General features: G+C 37.4%; 1 protein-coding gene across 2 annotated transcripts in view; it reads right to left on the bottom strand.

Annotated features, from left to right (window-relative positions):
- LOC125657528 (Kv channel-interacting protein 4-like) overlaps positions 1 to 18,751 on the bottom strand; it is a 190,611-nt gene extending 171,860 nt beyond the window's left edge. For both annotated transcript variants that reach the window (XM_056149401.1, XM_056149402.1), the window contains exon 1: positions 18,611 to 18,751. In XM_056149401.1, coding sequence (XP_056005376.1) covers positions 18,611 to 18,635 — 25 coding nt within the window. In that variant the 5' untranslated portion in view covers positions 18,636 to 18,751. The remainder of the gene's footprint in view (positions 1 to 18,610) is intronic.
- Positions 18,752 to 21,068: the final 2,317 nt, after the last annotated feature.

Raw genomic sequence — 21,068 nt, 5'->3', positions numbered from 1 at the left:
AACATGAACGACAGCGAGAGACGCTGGTAAATGCCTGATCAGACAAAAACATTGAGTCCTGGCTCTGGTGAGCTAATAAGCGCATAGAAAGAGGGAGGATAGAAATCTATCCTATCAATATTTAGAAAACGTATATATATATATACTTTTGTAAGTGGATGCGACAAGAGGGTATTGTGATGCCTTAGAATCAACAAGGAATCGATTGGCCAAAGTGTGGAAAGTATTTACTATACTGTCCATTTCCGGAGGCTGTCCTGCTGACGCGAGATTTTCAATTCTTTTCTCTGTCATTCCCAGCTCACAAACCCATTATTTGATAGACACAAAACTGAAGAAGCAACGGAGAAAAAAATAAAAAAAAGAAATAAGAATAATATATAATTGGTAGCTGAGGGAGTGAAAGACAAGTGAATTGTGCTATATTCAGCATGGGACCATCTATCTGGAGCTCCGAGCGACGGACCAACATAAAAGAGTGTAGAAATTCAATGGAAATCGACATGAGAGTAGAAGAAAAGTGGGGCTGAATTACTCCAGGGTCGTAGTACGAGGATGAAATGTACATTTTATGTATGTTGAAGTGTATACTGTAAATAGGATAATGACATTGATTCACACACTGCAGGGATGTCGGTATGGACATGTAGTCACATTCATCCTGAAGAAATGAAAGAACACGGCTAATCGCCCAGAACTCCTCTTTGCTATTCTCTCCTTCCATAGATGTGACTGTCTAGAACACGTGATTCACCTACTATTTTATGGGGGCACATTGTCGTTATTTGAAGGAAACTGGCATATCTAACTCCCCTAGACCCATCGCATAACATGTTGAATTCAACCAACCCCAGTTTTTAAATATCAAATTCAAAGTATTTAACTTTAGAACATTGCATATTTAACTTTTAGAAAAAGACAAGAATTTCCTATTTTCATTCTCCTTGGATCACGAATGGTTACTGTACACGAATGGTTATTGTACACTTAATATCCACTTACGTCTTGAGTGATTCTCTAAAATGAACATTTTGGAATTAAAACATTTTGAAGGGACTCGTGTATGATACACTTCCAGCCCTGTGATCCAAAATGACTAATTGTTACAAAAACTCCGCTCAGCTAACCAAACATTTTGATAGAGAATCAAGATACTAAATATTTTGCTGGTTTCTTTGTAATGGAGGGAGCGGGAAACATACCTATGATCAAATCATGACACTATCATTTGATTAGAACCAAATTTCCATGTATTTTATCTTAGTGCATAATCAATCAAGGACTGCCAGTATTCATATTCGTGGGATATTTCTGTCGGTTAATTCACGATTGGTTTTTTAAAAGCACAACTCTGCACTTGTATTGATACTAGTATACAATCTATGGTAAGAGATATATACAAAACTATAATAGTGTATATTATATAAACGGTGCACGTATTTATGGGTAACTTTGAAAAATTTTACCCCGACAAAACCATTGTCAACCGAGGCGCCTCAGTGGTTTTTTCGGGGTGCAAAAATTTTCAATGTTACCCTCAACAACATACACTATTTATTTTATTACACAGAATGGCGTACATTTGTTCGAACAAGGCACGGGGATTCAATTAAATTTCTTTTTAACTGATTCTGAGAATACCGACAGAAATAAAAGTAGAATGTAAATATAAGTTAAAAAAATCCAGTGATGAAAATACAATGTACATGAGGGTATGAACTGCACCTTGCGTCTGGATACTTTTATGAAGCGCGAACTTGTATTTTAAAGTATGCCGGTATGACGCGTTGCAGTTCATATCCTCCTGCATTTTCGAAATATTCTTAAATGAACATAATATAAAACACATAAAGTAGATAACTAACTTAAAAATTTTCAAAATAGCATGGCTTTGGCATTATATTAACAAACGTTGCAATACCGTATTTGATCTTTTCCATTTATACAGTTATTATTACTGTATATTTCATATTTGTAATGTATAATTTTTCATTTGTATTCGGTGGTCTAGAGGTTAGAGCGTTCACCCCGCATGCGGAAGGCCGGGGTTCGAATCCCGGCCGCGACAGACCTAAGTCGTTAAAACAGGTAGTGACAGGTCCATCGCCAAACGTACGGTATCAGGTGTGAATGTCACGGATCCTCTGAGATGACCTTAAAAACGGATGTGATTGATTGAAGGGCTGCAAAATTCAGGCCTATGATCGGCGCTTATGGTAATTGAGAAAGGAGGGATCTTTGTCGTGCCACACCTGCTGTGACACGGGACCTCGGTTTTTGTGGTCTCATCCGAATAAACGCCCCATTTTCTCGCCTCTTACGACAAGCAAGTGGTACTGGAGACCTATTCTAACCCGGATCCCCACGGGACCGTCTCCATATGAGTGAAAAAATCTCGAGTGAGAAGATACAATCAATCTATACTATATTTCTTTTTGCATTGTATATTTTTTTCATTGGTGTTGTATAAGTTTTCATTAGTGTTGTATCCGAGGGATTGTTCAATTTGATTTGTTATGGCGGAGTTCATTAGTCAAGTTTTAGTCGGTATCGTGTTGAAAACGATCGGGATGTTTTATATGCTCAACCAGGATATAAGACACATGCATGCACATCTATAATATGTCCATAATATTTGTACAAATTTTGAGGAATGTCAAGTTAGTGGTGTGAGAGTAGTTGATTACACAAAACAGGTACATGTAACCTATTACACTGACGCCTGCCCGCCCGCCATTCACCATACTACACGCCGGATCCACATTGTGCAAACCGGCCAAAAATAATTTTATTTTCTGATAGACTCCCCTGGACATTTTTCTTCACAAGTTATCTATTAATGAATCATTATAATACGTAAAATGCTGCGAAAATCGCTATGCAACATACAATAGTTTTTTCTAATACTTTATCAAAGCAAAGGTACACAAAACTGAAGACTTGAAATGAAATAATCATTTCTGAAAATCAGACAAAAATACATTTATTTCACTTGTACATATCTCAGAAATAACTTTTTTGAATAAATCTATGTAGTTGATTTCCTTTATTAATTTTTCTTTACATTATGTTGTCGACAAATTCTCTGTCATCCAAACTATCACGAAGACTTCATACGCATTTCAAATACCAGTGTATCTATCACTTTTGGATCAACATCACTCTTTGGATGTTTATCTATTAACTCGAATATCACCAAACAGGTATATTATTCACTATCACTGTCATCATGCACCGTGTCTAACAGCTTCGCTTGCCAAGGGTTTACGATCCGCTCCGCTTCTCTACAAACCCTTGGCAGATTTAGTGCGATTTTCGTAGCTTTGAGTGGCGCCCTCTAGCGGATGGAGAAAACAACCCTGTTTGGATTACACCATGCTTATTCAATGAAAATGCGTGTTTCAGCTACTGTTTAAAAGTTGTTTAGAAATGGCTGCGCTCGTTGTTTAGAAATGGCTGCGCGTAGAGAGCAACGCAATGTGGTATGCAAATCATTCAAAACATTAATAATAACTTTAACTATCTCTTAATTGCATACTTGAAAAAGAAACCAGTGAGAATATTATTTAGAAAATAAACATGTGTGAACCCATAAAATGTATGTAGTCGTTGAGTCTACGTCTGAAAATAAACCCACGTGTGTTAGGTGAATTCCAAATTGAGGAAAATAGCTCTGACGCAACTGTCTAAATCTGGGATAGATAGAACATAAAACAACGAATTACAAGAGATGTTTGATAATGAATAATATGCACTTCTTTACGCACGTCTGAACTGCGCACGTGACATCATTGGTTTGGATATGTATTTGATACACGACCGAGTGACAGTTGTAGGTATTTAAATTCCTTTGTTTTGCACGTGATCTAACGTAACACCTTCTCTGATTGAGCAGTGGACTTTCCTTGTGTTCAATCATATGCTGAAAGTTGAGGCTACGAAAATCGCACTAAATCTGCCAAGGGTTTGTAGAGAAGCGGAGCGGATCGTAAACCCTTGGCTAGCGAAGATACGTGTCTAATTGATTATCAACTTCAACTCCGCCTTTATCAGCATCACTATCGTCTTCACTGTCGTAGTTATCATCACCACCATGCCTTCTACAATGTCCACGATGCTGCCCCTTTTCACTCAAGTCATGTTGATCTTCAATAACTCCATTTCTGGAATTTTCACAAATGTTGCTGAGGTAAGGTATCAGCCTTACACCATCTGTATTTGATATTGCCAGCCTCATCAACATTCCACCCATGTTCTGCTGAACTAGGGATGTCGGGTAATTCTCACGTGTCTTGTTCCAGATCACTGTTTGATAGGTAGCTCTGGCAATGTGCATTATAAAAGAATCGTTACATGGTGGCAGTAAGCGGAAATGTATTCCACCATTGCTGTTGAATATTGCATCTTTCTTTGTCTGGTATCATTGAAGAAATATATCATATCGCAGACTCTTCCTGGGAAGAAAACAAAGTCCTTACTGGATTAACATCAACTATTGTACGATCGCCTCTACAAAGAGAGCCTTCTAAAGTGAACCACCAAAATATCATCAAATCCACTGTCCTTCATTCACTTTCCTAGAGCAGCATACACAGAGCATGTTGTATGGAACACACCAATCCGGACTATGAAATTACTAAACTGTGTCTGATTCTGCCAAACAGTTGCATACGCCTTCTTCACAACAGCCAAATCAACACTTACTATGGTATACTGTTGGCCAACAGATTCTGTAGTTCCTTTGGAAACTTCAAGTATATATTGAATAGTGGCATTGATTGAATGGTTCGCCGTAGCCATGATAATTTAAAACCGATGATTGCCTGTCATTGAAAGAAAGTCTGCCCATAATGAATTTTTTGCTTATCGTCTTAATTCTACTGTATATCCAAAGGAAGTTTGACAAATCAACAGAGGGGCCTCCGTGTCCGAGTGGTTAGAGCATTGCGCTCAAAATCACACGGCCTCTCACCTCTGTCGGTGAGGGTTCGAATCCTGCTCGCGCCGGTAAGTGAGAAAGTTTCCCAGTTTACTTTCGGAAGGTCGGTGGTCTCTTCCCAGGTACATTGTATCTGGGTTCTCTCTTCCACCAACAAAAACTGGGCGCCACCATATAACTGAAAAATTGTTGAGTGTGGCGGGAAAACATCAAATCAAATCAAACCAACAGAAGACATGGTCTTTATTGATACTGGGGACAGTTTTGCAACTGTTAGTGAAATGACAAAAGAAGGTGGCAAAACGTCTTCTGCTGGCTGCATGGTCTTTTCGTGGATTCATTGGCACCGTAAAGTCTATCTCATCATTGCATACATTTAGATTAGGGAGCTTCTGAGTTACAATTCAATGTGTACTGTGAGTGGTACCCGCTCCGGATGGTGTCTCTTCATCAAAATCGAAGTTATCCAAAGCAAAATGTAAAGCTGCATTATTGTTTGGTGATATACATGTTGGTAAAGCAATAGACTTTGACCGGACACTTCGTTGTCTGAGAATAGGGCTCCGAGATGATAACTCTTTTTGATAGATTTGGCCACTGCCAGTTTCCAGTAAGGTGTCGGATGGCTAAAAGAATGTGCTTTGACAAAATCCATGTACCTTTGGTTGCTGCATAACCCGATCTTGTGAACATGGTCTTATAAATCGACCTGATCGTAACGAAGCATCTTCTTTGTTTATATGGTTTGCCACTTGCAACAGTCTGGAGTATTCCTCTCATCCATTGAAAGCATAGTTGCTGACGGAGGCCAAGGTATCTGCTCAGATGTTATTTGCTTGTCCATTTTATGCTGTCTAACAGTCAAGATCGCCTCTTCTATCGTCCTTTCTTCTGATGATGCAAACTCAACTGCCACTTTAACAGCCTGTATGAACATCATTCACCACGACTAGATGGCTGTCAAAACTGTAGCTTCGGACCGAAGTGTTTAACGTATTTGTCTTTCATTTTTTTTAAAACAAAATTTAGAAAATAACTACGTAAACCCAAACTGAAAGCAAAAATTTTTAATTCATGAATTACCTTCTCTAAATCTCTATTAAAATAAAACTGCTGAAAAACAAAAATTACAATGAAGAAAACAGCTGATGAGGCATTTAAGAATCAGTTGTTGATTCAAAACAGTCTTCACATGAAATCCAGATACATGTACATGCTGTAGATCTTAGCAGCTATGATTATCATTAAATGTCAAATATTTGAGTCAAAAATTTGGTGTAGCACTACACCGGTAATAAATACATAAGAAATGCGAACTCTTCACTTTTAACACGCTGTAATTCCCAAGTGTCATTGATTGTTTTGATGTTTTTCGCCACAATCAACAATTTTTCCGTTATATAGTGGCACCCAGGGTTTTTTTGGTGGAAGAGAGAACCCAGATACAATATACATGGGAAGAGACCACCGCCCTTCCGAAAGTAAACTGGGAAAACTTTCTCACTTACCGGCGCGAGCTGGATTCGATCCCGCGCCGACCAGAGGTGGGAGGCCGTGTGATTTTGAGCGCGATGCTCTAACCACTCGGCCACGGAGGCCCTCCCAAGTGTCAAGAGTGCCAACAACCAACAATTTACTAAACAGACAATAGGGTGTAAGAAAAATAAACGTAGTCCTGAAATTTCTCCAATGGGGGGAGTAATGGTAGCTCAAGTTTCTGCTATTGATAGTGATATTGGGATGTCGCATGTGGTGGATTGTTTTGTCTGAGACTCATAGCTTACGTTTGAATATGAACATGCTTGTAAAATTGTAATTATCAATCTATCCTTAGGAATGAAAAAAATTTTACTCTACGACATAATGTAAGTTGAGGCATTTTACGCATTATAAACCGCCAAACAGTTTATCAAAGAGCGTAAACTGCCCCATCTTTATTTTCATTGTTTACAATGAGTAAAATGTGCTTTCATTCCTTCTACATATAACTCAATTTAGAAAAACGGACTTTAAGTAATTTGATAAACAGTTGTAAAGAAAATGACCTCGGGCAATATGGTTGTAGCAACAAAATGGAAACGATGGAGCCAAATGCATTGCGACGGAATCCAAAGACGTCATATTGCGCACTCCATCATTATCCCATGGGAGGAAAGTGTCTTAGGATAATGTATCTAAAAGATAGTACTACATGTACATGAAAGGTGAAGATCAATCTCATAACTCCTACAAGCAATACAAAATAGATAGTTGGGTACATGTAATATGAAAGTAATTCCGCCTGGAATGAAAAGAGTAGCCGGTGACATTTTAGAGATACATGTATACGAAAGACGTCAATATTTGATTACATGCGAAGCCCACTCCAGCAAATGACCATTTTTATTCTTTATGTTTAATTCACAGTTAATTTAACCGCACTAGAACACCCTGATCACTTTTCTTCCTGTTATATCTAAATTGTAAAATGTTCATTGATAATGATATACATATTCAGAGACTTTCCGTTTAAGCAGATATGTTAATTCTTGGTTGCGCTAACAATAAAGTAGTCTTTATTTACTCCTTCTAGGCACCTGATCCCCACCACTGGTGTGCCCAGGGATCCATAATTGCCCTTCTCTTGACTTTGTATTCATTATAGGAATCATGAGATTGATCTTCACTTTTTCATCTATCACAAATGCGCCTAATGTGTGATTGCGCTACAGTAGAAACTCGCCACAATAAGTCCACCTCTTTAATGTTAAATTACTAATTTTCGAGGGATATCTCATAGTAGCCTCATGGAATGGATTTACGTTAAAGACAATGTATTAACATCATTAGCAACAAAAGATATTCTCAAACAACCATTTTATTCCCAAACCCTGACATTCATGTATGGCTGAAATATCGCCGCATCGGATCAAAACCCATAAGAAAAAAACATTCTCAAACGTCAGAAGAAATAAGTGAATTCACTATATAACTAGATACATGTTTGGAGGGGAGAATGAGAGACTTATAGACAGTTCAATTTACTGTCCCGAATGATAAGCCTGGACATAAAAAAAAAATTGGAATATTAATTTCTGATTCCATCGAAGAATAATATTCCGTGCTGAAAGTTAGTAATCGTAAAAATGAATGTGGTAAAATGAGTTTTATAGCTATGGGAATGTAGCATATGCTATAAAAGTAATGAATCAAAAGTAGGAATTTAATCCCTAAAGATTGCATATCGTCTGTGAGAAAATGTCAGAGATAAATAGAAATAGGCTTCTATTTTGTGGGAAATTTAGAAATGAAAATCAAACTGATATTATGTGTGTGCATCATGAAAGTCTTATTGAATTATGCTTTTAAACCGATTTTCCACTCATTACAATCTTGAGAATACTTTGATCATTAGTTATTATCGAAAGAGTTGGGTTTTTTTAATTTTCGTGTGATTTTTTTTTTAATTTGAGTAAACCTGAGAAATTACATAACTTTTAATGTCATATTCTACTAAAACGTCCATGGAGAGAACGTTCACAGGCTTATAGACAGGGCCAATCCTCTTCTCTACTGAATGAAATATTTATAAAACGAAATAAAAAAAAATAAAAAAACTGGTAAAAATAAGAAATAAACATTTGATATTGAAAGGACCAAATCTCAGGCGCATCCATAAAACCCTGGACCCATGAATGGCTAACAGAGTTCTATTTGTTAAAATAAGTTAATTTTTACTACTTGTTTGCGACATCACATTAATAAGCAAATCAAAGAATTAAGTACTGGAGAGTGGTAAGCATGCTTCTTGGGGGTTTACAACAAAGTGCTTTGTCTGAAATTTTGGTACTGGAGTACTGTACAGTTCATGTACAAATAAGATGAGACAAAAGTCAGAAATAATAAATATTACGATATTTTACTGAATAACTACGCCCATAACACTCCTATCTATCGATGCTATCAATTCATATTCAATTAATTTCTCATCTTCCTCAAATCTACAAGTCCTTTAAAGGGATGGCATAATGAAAAAGAATGCATATGTATGCAAGGACATTACAAAACCTGTATACCAACTGGCCTTCAATGGGACCCCTAGACCATATTGGCCGCGTCAAACCTAAGACGTGAAAATACATGTAGGTAGTGATTGCTCCTTCGCCAAACGCTCGACATTTAGAAGGGAAATCAGGGTCTTTTTAAGACCCGTGTCGCAACAGGTGTTGGAATGTTACAAATCCCTCACTTCTACAGCAGACAACCGGTCTCAAGACCATAAACGGAGATTAGACGCAAGTATAAATTTCAGATCCAGCTAACTTTTGAAATAATTTTCATAAACAAATAATATTTTCAGTATACGTTTGCATTTGATTTGTTTTATAAACTTGCAGTTTTTAAACATCTGTGCTATATAAATCTTAAGATATAAGTAATTAAAATTACGTAAAAGTATTACATGTAAATATCAAAGTGTGTAAATTATTCTCATATACATGTAGTGACCATAAAGCAGTTACCCGAATCAAATAATGGTAGCAAAAAACTCTGGTTTTTCTTAAAAGTAGGTACATGTAACAATCAAAAGCCAAGGTTACAAGGTCAAAAACTTTAGTACCAAAAGAAAGGCCTCGTTATAAGGAATGCATATATAAGATATGAAAGACATTATATCACTCGATATCACCATTCAAACTCCCAGCTAAAGTTTGACCGAAAATAAACGACATTTTTCCGAATTCTTTGTTCGTTATCTTCACCGGTATACGGAATTTCGGGATGAAATGTGGTAGTAATGTAGATTGATTTAGTATGGATATATTAGAATACAGTGTAGAATTTTATATCATTTGGTTTATTATTTTTACATCGACGAACTTGGGTACCCTATATCTAGAGTTCTATACCTTTACTCTTTGATAGTAAATTCGAATCCAAGCGATATGATTGCCTGTGCATGAGCCCTCTCAATACGCCGGATTCGAAAAACTTTCGAGTTATTTCCCTTTGAAGAACTTATGCGCGAAACAACTTGTTTACATGCGGGAGTGGGACGAATATTCATCACTACATTAGTAAATGTACTTTGTATTTTTCTCATACGCTGTTTCATCACCTGAATTCAACTGATACACAAACTAAATGATAAGTATTCAGGGAGTAATTAAATACATGGAATGGAATTCTCACGTAATTTCGTTGGTCGTAGGTATCAAATCCAGGATATTACTTTCAAATATGACATTGTTTTTATGTTTCTACTTTAGTAAAACATTTCTTTCGATATTATTTTATATTTCCTACATTTACATGTTTAAAGAGAAACCGCTTTTAATACATTTTCTCGTCTTCTTCACTGACTGTAGGTTCACTCTGTCCCACTTTGGCACTCAAAGTTCTACTAAATTTACCTCCTACACAGAAGAGCTCTAATCTCAAAACTGGCGTATTGATTACACTTGTGAATCACGTGATTTAATTGCTCTTCGTCAGATGTCGCTTATCGTATTTTCCCCACTTAAAATTTATTTTATGGATACTCCATAAAATTAGGTAAGTTTCTCCTGCTTTTGAATTTTTTATCACTTTAATCAGCTCTGCTACCGATGACATAGCGCTTCGAGTTATATGACGTCACGATACACCACTTTTTCGCCAAGTCATCCTCGAATACAAACGAATATTTACCAGAAGCATCATATTTATTAGTAAATTGTTATTTTGTGTTATTATTATTATCATTTTTGGGTGCGTATTTAATCAGCCTATGATTTGTCGATATTCATGTATACAGAATTATTCACTTTTGATTGTCACGTAACAGACGGAAACATGACATCATCTGCTGTCAACATCTTGAACAAGCGAACTGAAATTGTGTGTATGTCGAAACAAGGTAACAAGTACAGAAAGCATATCCATGCATGTCCAAGACTAAGACGATGTCGACACCAACATATGCATGATAATATCATCTAAAACAGTTATTAAGCCTACCTATCATACCGGTATATGTTACTGTGTTAAAGGACCAAATACGATATCGACAATAGCATGACGAGATTGTGTCGATATCATCATATGAGAAAGTTATTGTTTACCATATACACTGTTTCCCAATGACTATGTGCGAAGTCGATATAGACAATAGCATGGCGATATCGTCATCTGAAAAAGTTATTGTTTACCATGAAAGGTGAAGATAACGAACAGTGATCGATCTCATAACTCTTACATGTATAAGACATACAAAATAGATAGTTGGACAAACACGGACCCCAGGATATACTAGAGGTTGGATTCTGTGTCTAAGATGGGTAAACATACCCTGTCGACCGGTCACACTCGCCGTGAGCCCTAAATTTTGATAGGTATACGATGTGAAAATAAACGATCATGTTTCCATATCGTCAATTGATAAAACTATAATTTACTAAACAAGACTGTTTAGGGTTAAGTTTAAGGTTAGGCGATATGTTTATAGGGACCGCCTTAACCGAATTGATGGCACCACATTTATGGAGACCGACATGTATATGTAGAAGTGTTCCATGGTATCGTACCAGTCCATGAACTTTTTAATTACCCTTTGTACAGTATCACATTTTATAGTTGGTTGGTTGTATATTGTTTAACGTCCCACTCAAGAAGTTTTCACTCTTATGGAGACGTCACCATTGTCGGTGAAGGGCTGCATTTAAGCCTATGCTCGGCGCTTACGGCCTTTGAACAGGGAAGGATCGTTATTGTGCCACATCTGCTGTGACACGGGGCCTCGGTTTTTGTGATCTCATCCGACGGACCGTTCCATTAATCGCCTCTTGCGACAAGCAAGGGGGTACTGAGGACCTATTCTAACCCGGATCTCCAAGGGGTTTATACGGGGGATGTCTATGTTACTCAATCGGAAATAGAGCAGGGTATAAGGCGACTTGCAAATTTGACATACTAATATCTAACTGCTCCAGGGGGCGTGCGAGAAACTTTAGCGAAGGAACAGCCCTTGGTGCTGCTATATTCTTAAAGTCTCACCATAGATAGTTAAAATTACAAACTACACTAAATGCTCAAGATCAGGTGATACTGAATATAATGAAAAGACCGACTTAAATGCGATACATGCACAAACTATATCAGATCTGAAAATTGAAATAATGATACTTAGGAAAGATGTTAATGACATCAGAAAGAGAAACTCGCAACCTTTTGATATAAACAACAGGCACTGTTACGATCTGGATCTCAGTATCATTATCAAGCAGAATGTCCTGATAATCACAAGAGACATAAGCAAACATTTACTCAATACTTATCGAAAGAAGAATCAGCAGAACAAAAATAAACAACCTGTACGGAATATATTTAAATCCTTCAAGTTGCATGGGGTTAATTAGAATGATCCGGAAGCTGGGATATGTAAAATTTAAAACTAACATAAATGGTGTGTAGGCAAACCTGCTTTGTTGACACCGGTGCTAAATTATGGGTGTTGTCCGACACTATCTTAAATGCAATGATAAAGAAACCTGTCATGTACTACACAGATATTACAGTGGTATCTCCTAGTGGAACAGACCTTGCTGCTATTGGAAAAACTTGGGTAGCATTGTCTATATAGTGATAATGTAAATCTCTCTCTCCCCTCCTCTCTCTCTCTCTCCCCTCCTCTCTCTCTCTCTCTCCCCTCATCTCCCTCTTCGGTGTTATTTGTCTTGTTTTCATGAAACCTTACAATGTTCTTAAATGTCAATCAATTTAAGATTGGAGAAAATAAGTACGAGGTATTGAATACAGCAGAAAGAGTGTTATTATCCCTGTCCGAATAGAGACTGTAACGAATTGTCTTGTTTCTACGCCACCTGACCAATCACATGTTGGAAATGTTTAGGTTGTGATAAAACTATTGGAGAAAATTAAAAAGGGTCAGGCAAAACTGTAGTGGCGAGGTCTATCACTTACTCCTTTTTACGTAATACTGAAATTTCTGTTCGGATGATGAACTCAATGAATGATCATCAAGCAGTTTATCCAGGGACCTGTGTTGCCAATTGATGTGCTGTTGATAAATTCTTCTATTCAACGGGTCTGAAGAATAACGTGCTTTCAAAATCTGTTTGAGCAGTCAAAAGTTACATGTAACTTGACAAAAAATGAAACAGCAAAATTAAAGGAATCCCTCAAGTATGTAAATGTACTTGCTAGGTCGGATAAAGATTTAGTTTACATTTCAATTGTTCAATATAATATTGATACTTATGATGCTCATACCCCGAAAGAACCTCGAAGAAGGATACCACATCATTTACAAACGAGATGAATAAGACAAGACATAGAAAAAATTGATAACTCATGGGCATCATGAGTCTTTTGAGGTAGGAAGAAAGATTGGTCACTGGGTGTTTGTATAGATTACGGACGTCTTGATGCTATCACTATCAAATATGAGTACCATATAGTATTGCCCTACCTAGATTCGGTGATTTACTGGATTGTATTGCAGAAGCCAAATGGAAGACAACTTGCACGTTGGTTTGATACTTTAAACAATTTTAAATGACTATTAAACACCTTCAGGTACATGTAAAAACCTTGCAACTGCTGATGTACCGAGTAGATTACCCTGTAGAAAGCTTGTAGCACTACTGGTCAAAAGGTCAACAACATACGTGCTAAGCCACCAATATCGAAACCTGATTACATATTTAAAAGATAAACAAGAAAACGACATGGATATTAGTCTCATCAAGAGGTGGGTTACTGATGAGTGTGAAACCCACATCATCGAAGTTATCGAGTGAGAGTAATTTCATCAAGACTCGCGGTTTACCTAAGTTCTCGTCATATTGGAGGGAACTACTAGTATTTCAGGTAATTGACGAAATGCTCAAACGTAGCGTACAAAGTAAACTGTGGACCTTGAGGAACACACCAAGGTCATCCACACGGATCGTATACGACCGGCACTCAAACAACTTTTAACGGCTGAAACGTCAAAGAATTACCTTTACGTAAATGTTCCAGATGCCAATGAAAATACTATTAATGAAAAGGTTAAGATAGCGAACAGTGATCAATCTTATAACTTCTTTAAGGAATACAAAATAAAAAGTTCGGCAAACACGAACCCCTGGATATACCAGAGGTGAGATCAGGTGCCTAAGAAGAGTAGGCTTCCCCTGTCGACTGGTCACACCCGCTGTGAGCCCTATATCTTGATCAGGTGAACGGAGTAATTCGTAGTCAAAATCAGGGTGTCAAGAACGGCCAAACAATCGGTATAAAACACGTCAGACAGCATTTGACCAAATTATAGGTTATTTTGGCAACTACATGTAGATCACTATAACAACCATAGAATTAGCGAAATGCTGACTTCAATCGAAACTGTTGAAATCTCTATAACATCAACTTGCTGTCATTAAAAATAATATACTAGCGGAAAAAAGAAACTGCATTTTTTAATACATGTATATGAAAATATAATTTAAAAAAAATAACAATGAACAAATTTTATTTTGGTAGTACTGTTAACAAATGTATTCGTTACAACATTTCATAATCCATTAATGTTAACGTCGAATAACGTCAACTTTAGCACACTCGAAAGACACTGGTATTCGAACTTGAATTAACAAAGTTAATAACGCGTGTGGCCACCATTTTCATTCACGCATGCTTGACAACGTCGCCTAATTGATGCCACTAAAGTGTTCAGAAATGCTTGAGGGATGTTGTTCCAGATGTTGGTTAAAGCCTTGCCTAAATCAACCAATGTCACTGGTTGATTTGGTAAACAGGGTAGACGTCGTTCCATTTCATCCCAGACGTGCTCGATCGGCGATAAATCGGGGAAAACAGCTGGCCAAGGCAAGATATCGACATTCTGTTGAATAAAAAAGTCCCTGACTACACGTGCAACATGTGGCGTTGCGTTGTCTTGCTGCAGAATGATGTGATTTTGCTGTCTCTGTATGAAGGGTATCACATGGCGCTGAATAATTTCGTCTCGATAGTGTACGACGGTGATATTTCCATTGACAATTTGTAGAGGGGTCCTTCCACGTGCTGTTATTCCACCCCACACCATGACGCTACCCCCACCGAATTGTCGACGTTGCACAACACAAGCGTCCTGGTACCACTCCCCAACGCGACGATACACTCTACAAATAAAATCTGGATTCATCAGTGAACAGAATATTGGCCCAGTCCTGTATTCTGAATCGCAGATGTCTGCACCACGCTAGTCTAGCGATTCGATGACGTTGAAGCAGTATTGGGCGCACTGCTGGACGTCTTGGTCTGATGTTGTGCTCGCGCAGGCGATTACGCACAGTTCTTGGACTGATTGTTCAAAGTCCAGGAATGCTACGAGCAGTCAAACTTGCTGTCTGGAAACGATTTCTCAGGTGCAGTCTAATGTGGTTGTCCTGTCGACGCGACGTTACACGAGGACGCCCAGAACGTGGTCGATCCCGAGTGTTACCAGATTGTTGGAAACGTCTCCATAATGACTGGATGGTGTTCCGATGAACTCCAAAGTGTCTTGCTACGATATTCCAGCTTGAAGCATCCCAACAGCATGGTTACGTTGGTTTTCGCTGAGTCGTGGCATGACAGAAGGGTAAATTTTGTCAAATTAAAAGTGCTTTCCTTAACGAATAGTGTCCAAACAAACCTTTTACACTTCTTACTCCAAACAGTATTGGCCAGTAAAATTCGTGCGTACGAACACTTCAATAAACAACATGTGTTCACTAACCATGAAAAAGTCCGTGTATCTGAGTCGGGTACTATCCCATATTGTTCAAAAACATCACATTTATCGATTGTTTAGATTTTATAAATATAAACAATAAATATAGAAAAATTATACTAAATTTTATAATGCACAGTTTCTTTTTTCCGCTAATACACACATACAGATATTCTATCACACGTGCCTTTTTTCAGAAACACTAATAAATATAACAAAAACAATATATTGATAAGTCTCAATCACTATTAAAGACACAATTTAGGGCCGGGTTTTACGTGTATTTTGCCTTAACACAGACATGAAGATGTCCTGTCACACTCCCACTCCCTCTATTATTAGTATTAGCAAGTGCATGTTCCATATAAGGTGTACATTTTCTTTTATAGCTTAATATAAATACACTTACATTTAAACTTTCTTGTTAAATCATTCATTCAACTTATTGGTGTAAGAGGCCATCTATATCTGTAATGACAATGGTCTAACGCGCCACCCATGGCTTCCATATGTCATTGAGGTGCGATTCTGGTCATCTCCACGCTAAATATGTTTGCCATAAACACATACATGTATGTACTCATATACCTATCCTTATTTTTTTCTTTCGGTCGATAAATAGGGATCATTGGGCGACTATTTAAATTATCAGACATTCAGCGGATAGCGGGCCCGCCACCTACAAACCCTATACCAGAAACAAGACGTCTAACTCGGACTGACCCCCTTCACTGCATCCTAACACACAATCTTCCGGAAGACCCGTCTCCCCGATTATACCGAGGGCGATCCAGGGATAGACCTACCACAAACGAAGTCTTGCTTTCTTCAACAAGCCAACCACCCCCACCCACCCTCCGATTATTATACTGTCGAGATCCGAGGGCGATCGAGTCAAAGAAGAGATGGTCGTATCCAACACCCTTTAGAGGACCCACCAATCCCCGGATCTTCAAGAAGACCTCTTCCCGCTCCCTCTGGGATTCCTGGGTCAACGGTCACCGACACCTCGCCGCAACAAACCAAGTGTGACAGAGCCCCTACCGGACAGTCTGTACTTTAAATCCACTCATCGATAATTCAGTTACTCTGTTGACTTCATTTTCTGAGAGAGAACGTGACACCGGGACAAGTCTGAGGACTATGTCTGAAGGCAACAGAATTGTTCAGGTATCTACTCAGTTTCTGGACAGGGTTCTGTTGTGTCTGTGTGACGAGGCTTTGCATCTAGTGTCTTGGAGACTTTCAGGAATGGTGTCTCTGTGACGTTTATATTGGATCGGTAGTTGTGGACTACTACTGAAGCTTATTATTAGATAGGATTTATTTGGTGTTTTTAATCTCATGATTTATTTAGTTCATTCAGTTTTGTCTATCATCGTTGTTTTCGTTTTGTAATACTTATCCAGATAGGACCTAGGAAAAATATATACATATATTCCTGATCTTAGTCAGTTGCCCATTTGAAGTTTTGTTAAATTGCATTTATTGTTGTTGTTCCTGTTTTGTTTGCTGAGCGAAATCTTAAGTTTTGTTGTGGTGTAACTTAACACTTAGGAAGAAACCCTAAGTGGAACTAACCAATAATTAAAATGATGTTTTAGATTATTTTATTTCTTGAGCTACGACGACAACGTTGATTAATCATGATTATACCTTTATCAGTAAGCGATTTTATATCATTAACGGTTGTTACAATGCTTTCACACCTCTGTATTTGTATCCTTGGCTCAAAGGCCTTGGGATACAAAGTAAACATTTGATGTCTGAAGCTGATTCGTCACTCTAAATGTTGGATAGTGCTACGAAGGAAAGGATTTCTAATCTCTAGTTTAAACAAAACTAAATTAATGAAAACACATCTTTCATATGACACGAACTAACGTCATCCTAATTGTATTAAAAGGTATCTGAAATTCAGTGACAGGGTCCAACCGATACCAGTACTCCTTTTCAAGATTTATTTCTCCTTAGCTTTGGAAAGAAACAATTGGAAAGAAGAAAAATTGATTTTTAATAATACGATTAACCTATACTTTACCAACTTATTGTTTAGTTGTGACTAAAGACAAAAATGATTACATACATATGTATTTGGAATTGAGATAATTTTAACACTGACCCATTTGTTCCTAAATCAGAAGATATATCATCTCAAAGTACATCATAAAATTCACATCGGGTGTTCTACCTCCTACATGTACATTATGTCTCTTAAACATTGAGTAATATATATATATATATATAATATTATAAGACTTGCCTAGATGGTCGCGCGGTCTAGCGAGCTGGTTACATGTACATGCTGCTAGGAGATTTGGTTCTGCAGTACATGAGTTCAACCCCTGATAGGGGTGTTGGAAGTGGGTACTCAAATTAAGTGAAATTTTCTGTGCTTTATATTACATACTTCTTCACTTAGAGCAGTTGTATTTATTTAAGACTTCATTGCTATTTCGGTGCTTTATCAATCTATCTATCTATTCTATCTCTATATATAATATTGCGTAAAGTTTTCGTTTTATTCTAAGAGTACGATAGTGGTGGGCTTAAGATTTGTTTCTATGTCACTCTGTGTTACTATCAGAGCGTAATAATCCAGAACACATTTTCCCAGCGAGTTGCTTGATCGTGTTTATTGGACGCGACATGTATACTGTCATAAGAAATCTGGCAAATACGTACTCTCATATCCCCAATGTGTTTGTTTATTTCTCATTTTCTAGAATGTTATTAAACTACATTTTATTGTTTCACAGATGAGTTAAAGCCAGTTTTAGAAGTTTTAATGGTGTACCTATTATTTCAAAAATTAACTTGTAGGCTGATTACAATGTCCAATAAATGAAATAAAATTCCTAATCTAAAAACTTTATTGTCTAAATCTAAATTCTTTATGGTTCAGAAATTAAAGCACGTAAAATTATGCTTACCTGCGACTGCCGGTACTATATTCATCCCTGTATGTTTCACAACAATGCAGACGACACAGCGAATACGATTGAATGGAAGGTTTTGATTATTGGGAAAGAATGTCTACGACGATAAACAATAGCCAAGCAAAATAATATCTGTTAATCTGTTACCAGCTAGAATTAGAAAAAGAAAATGTTATTGCTAAAACGACAATAAAGTTGTGAAGTAGTAAATTATTTGATAACATGTGTGGATTGACTTGATTAAGGGAAACATTTGGGCATTAATAATTCAGATCGGGTTCGGTGTTTTCGCTTTGTTCAACACTTCCTAGCTTGAGACTTCTTACATGTTGTAATAATCGCAACCAAAATTACAAATCGTTGGTGTAAAAATTAGAGGGGATTTGATCATTTTATGGACAAACACAGTAATTCTTTAGGCCTGTGTTATAGGTAATTGATGTATAGGCTAATTACTTTCCCTGAAATCCTTTCCTCAAACAACAAGTCAAATGTCGTCTGTGATTGTTTGGGCTAATAAACTTTTGCAAATTATAATGCATTTGCCTAATGTTAGAGACGCTGAAATAAAAAAAAAAAAATCAAATTAAAATGTGTATAGAAGTACATTGTAACATGTACAAGATTTCCATAATTCAATTTATTAATAGATCTGTAGCTCTCCGAGAAAATTTTGGAACAGATCAGAGAGCCACAGATCCACCCCTTATAAAAAAAACCTTCGATTTACGGCACACAAAAATGAATAAATGAAATAAAATATGCCCACGGTTGAGGCCTTATATCACTGTTTTTTTGCATTGTCGTCTTGTAAATTTGATATGAAATTTTTTGTATATGGTGGTTTTAAAACTCGTTCTAAACTTTTCGTACCTGAACTGAATTTTTTCAATAAGTGTATAATAATTGTTATATGATGGTACATGTTTCTTATATGACATGAAAGTCCGAGTGCTTTAGCGTAATGTAACTGTGTTTTGAAGCTAAATTTAAAAAAAAGAAACACTTCATTTTGCTACATATTGGTAGATTATCGTTAAAGGGAATATACATGTAGCATGCCTGTACATGTACGTATCAAATTTATTAAAGAAATGTTTTTCAATTTTGAAAGCGTATGAGATGATAAGATAAACTCTGGGCCTCTTTATACCGACATATCAAAAGGAGAGCGTTAGCGAAGTCTCAGTGTATCATCATCTCATAGATTTTTAGATTTCCTATTGTACATTGAACAAAAAAAATGTCTTACATTATCCCCTTGAATTTGAAGAAAAGTTTAAAGACAAAGTGTCCTCAATAATAGTAATAAAATAATCGCGATTGTTCAAATGGGTCTATTTCAAACAGCAAGTGAGTACAATAGGTAATAGCTCCTGTACCAGAAACCTTAACCACGTGGATGGGTACATTTTGGGTTTACAAAACTATTGTCGACCCTTTAAGATCCTTTATTTTTGCATTCAGTGTGCGCGTTCCATAGGGATGCTGCAGACTACAATAGCACAGAATTTGGGAACTACGTGTACACGGAAAACGACAAGCCTTCTCTGGAGACGTTTTCAAACCACTGGATCAGCTGATGCCAGTCCCAGAGTTACTACCCGTAGAGAAGGTCGTCAAATTCGTTTGCAACATTTGCGGAACAGAATTTTAATTGCGGTAAACACAGTTCGGAATGCTTTGGGGTAGCAGAATTAGTGCCCAGACAGTGCGGAAGCAGTTAAAACGTTGTGGTTTGAACAACTGATGACCATACAAAGGGAACAAATTTACAGATTGCCACTCGACGACTCTGGGCGCACCATCATTTGCGCTTCCGACTGCAACACTGGACAAAGGTGATGTTCAGTGAAGAGTCACTTTTTGTTTGAAAGTTGCGGACTTTTCACCGGATGTTATGTGATGGAGGTGGAGATTCAGGAGTGGAAGTGAAATGGTTTGGGGAGGAAAATGTGACAGAAACCGTACTCGATTCGTTGTTGGGAGTGGTGTTCTTGCAGCACAATGGTACACAGACGAAATTCTCACTGCTCAGTAGTACTCTCGTACCTGCATAACAATGGTCCAGGATTAGCAGTCGAGCAAAACAACGCAACTACACACTCGACACGAACAACAAGACACTTTTTGATTAAAGCAATGTCAGTGCGTTAGACAGGCCCTCAAAATTTCCGGGTCTGTCACCAATTGAACACTCGTGGGATGAGTTAGGGAGAAGAGTCAGGATGCGCAGACCCCAGTCACATAATGTCCAGCGATTGGCGGCGGCACTTGAGGATGAAGGGGATGACGTAACGTCATTATCTACGCGTCGTAGATGTGTTGCAATACTGAATGCAGGATATAGTGATTTGTGAACTTTAAATCATACCCAAGGATTCATACCCAAGGATACATTGAAGTATTATTAACTGTTTTTATGCATTTGATTGATGCCTTTACCGTTAAA

The sequence above is a fragment of the Ostrea edulis genome, chromosome 9, assembly GCF_947568905.1.
Source record: "Ostrea edulis chromosome 9, xbOstEdul1.1, whole genome shotgun sequence".
Taxonomy (NCBI): domain Eukaryota; kingdom Metazoa; phylum Mollusca; class Bivalvia; order Ostreida; family Ostreidae; genus Ostrea; species Ostrea edulis.
This window is presented reverse-complemented; position numbering and strand designations above follow the sequence as displayed.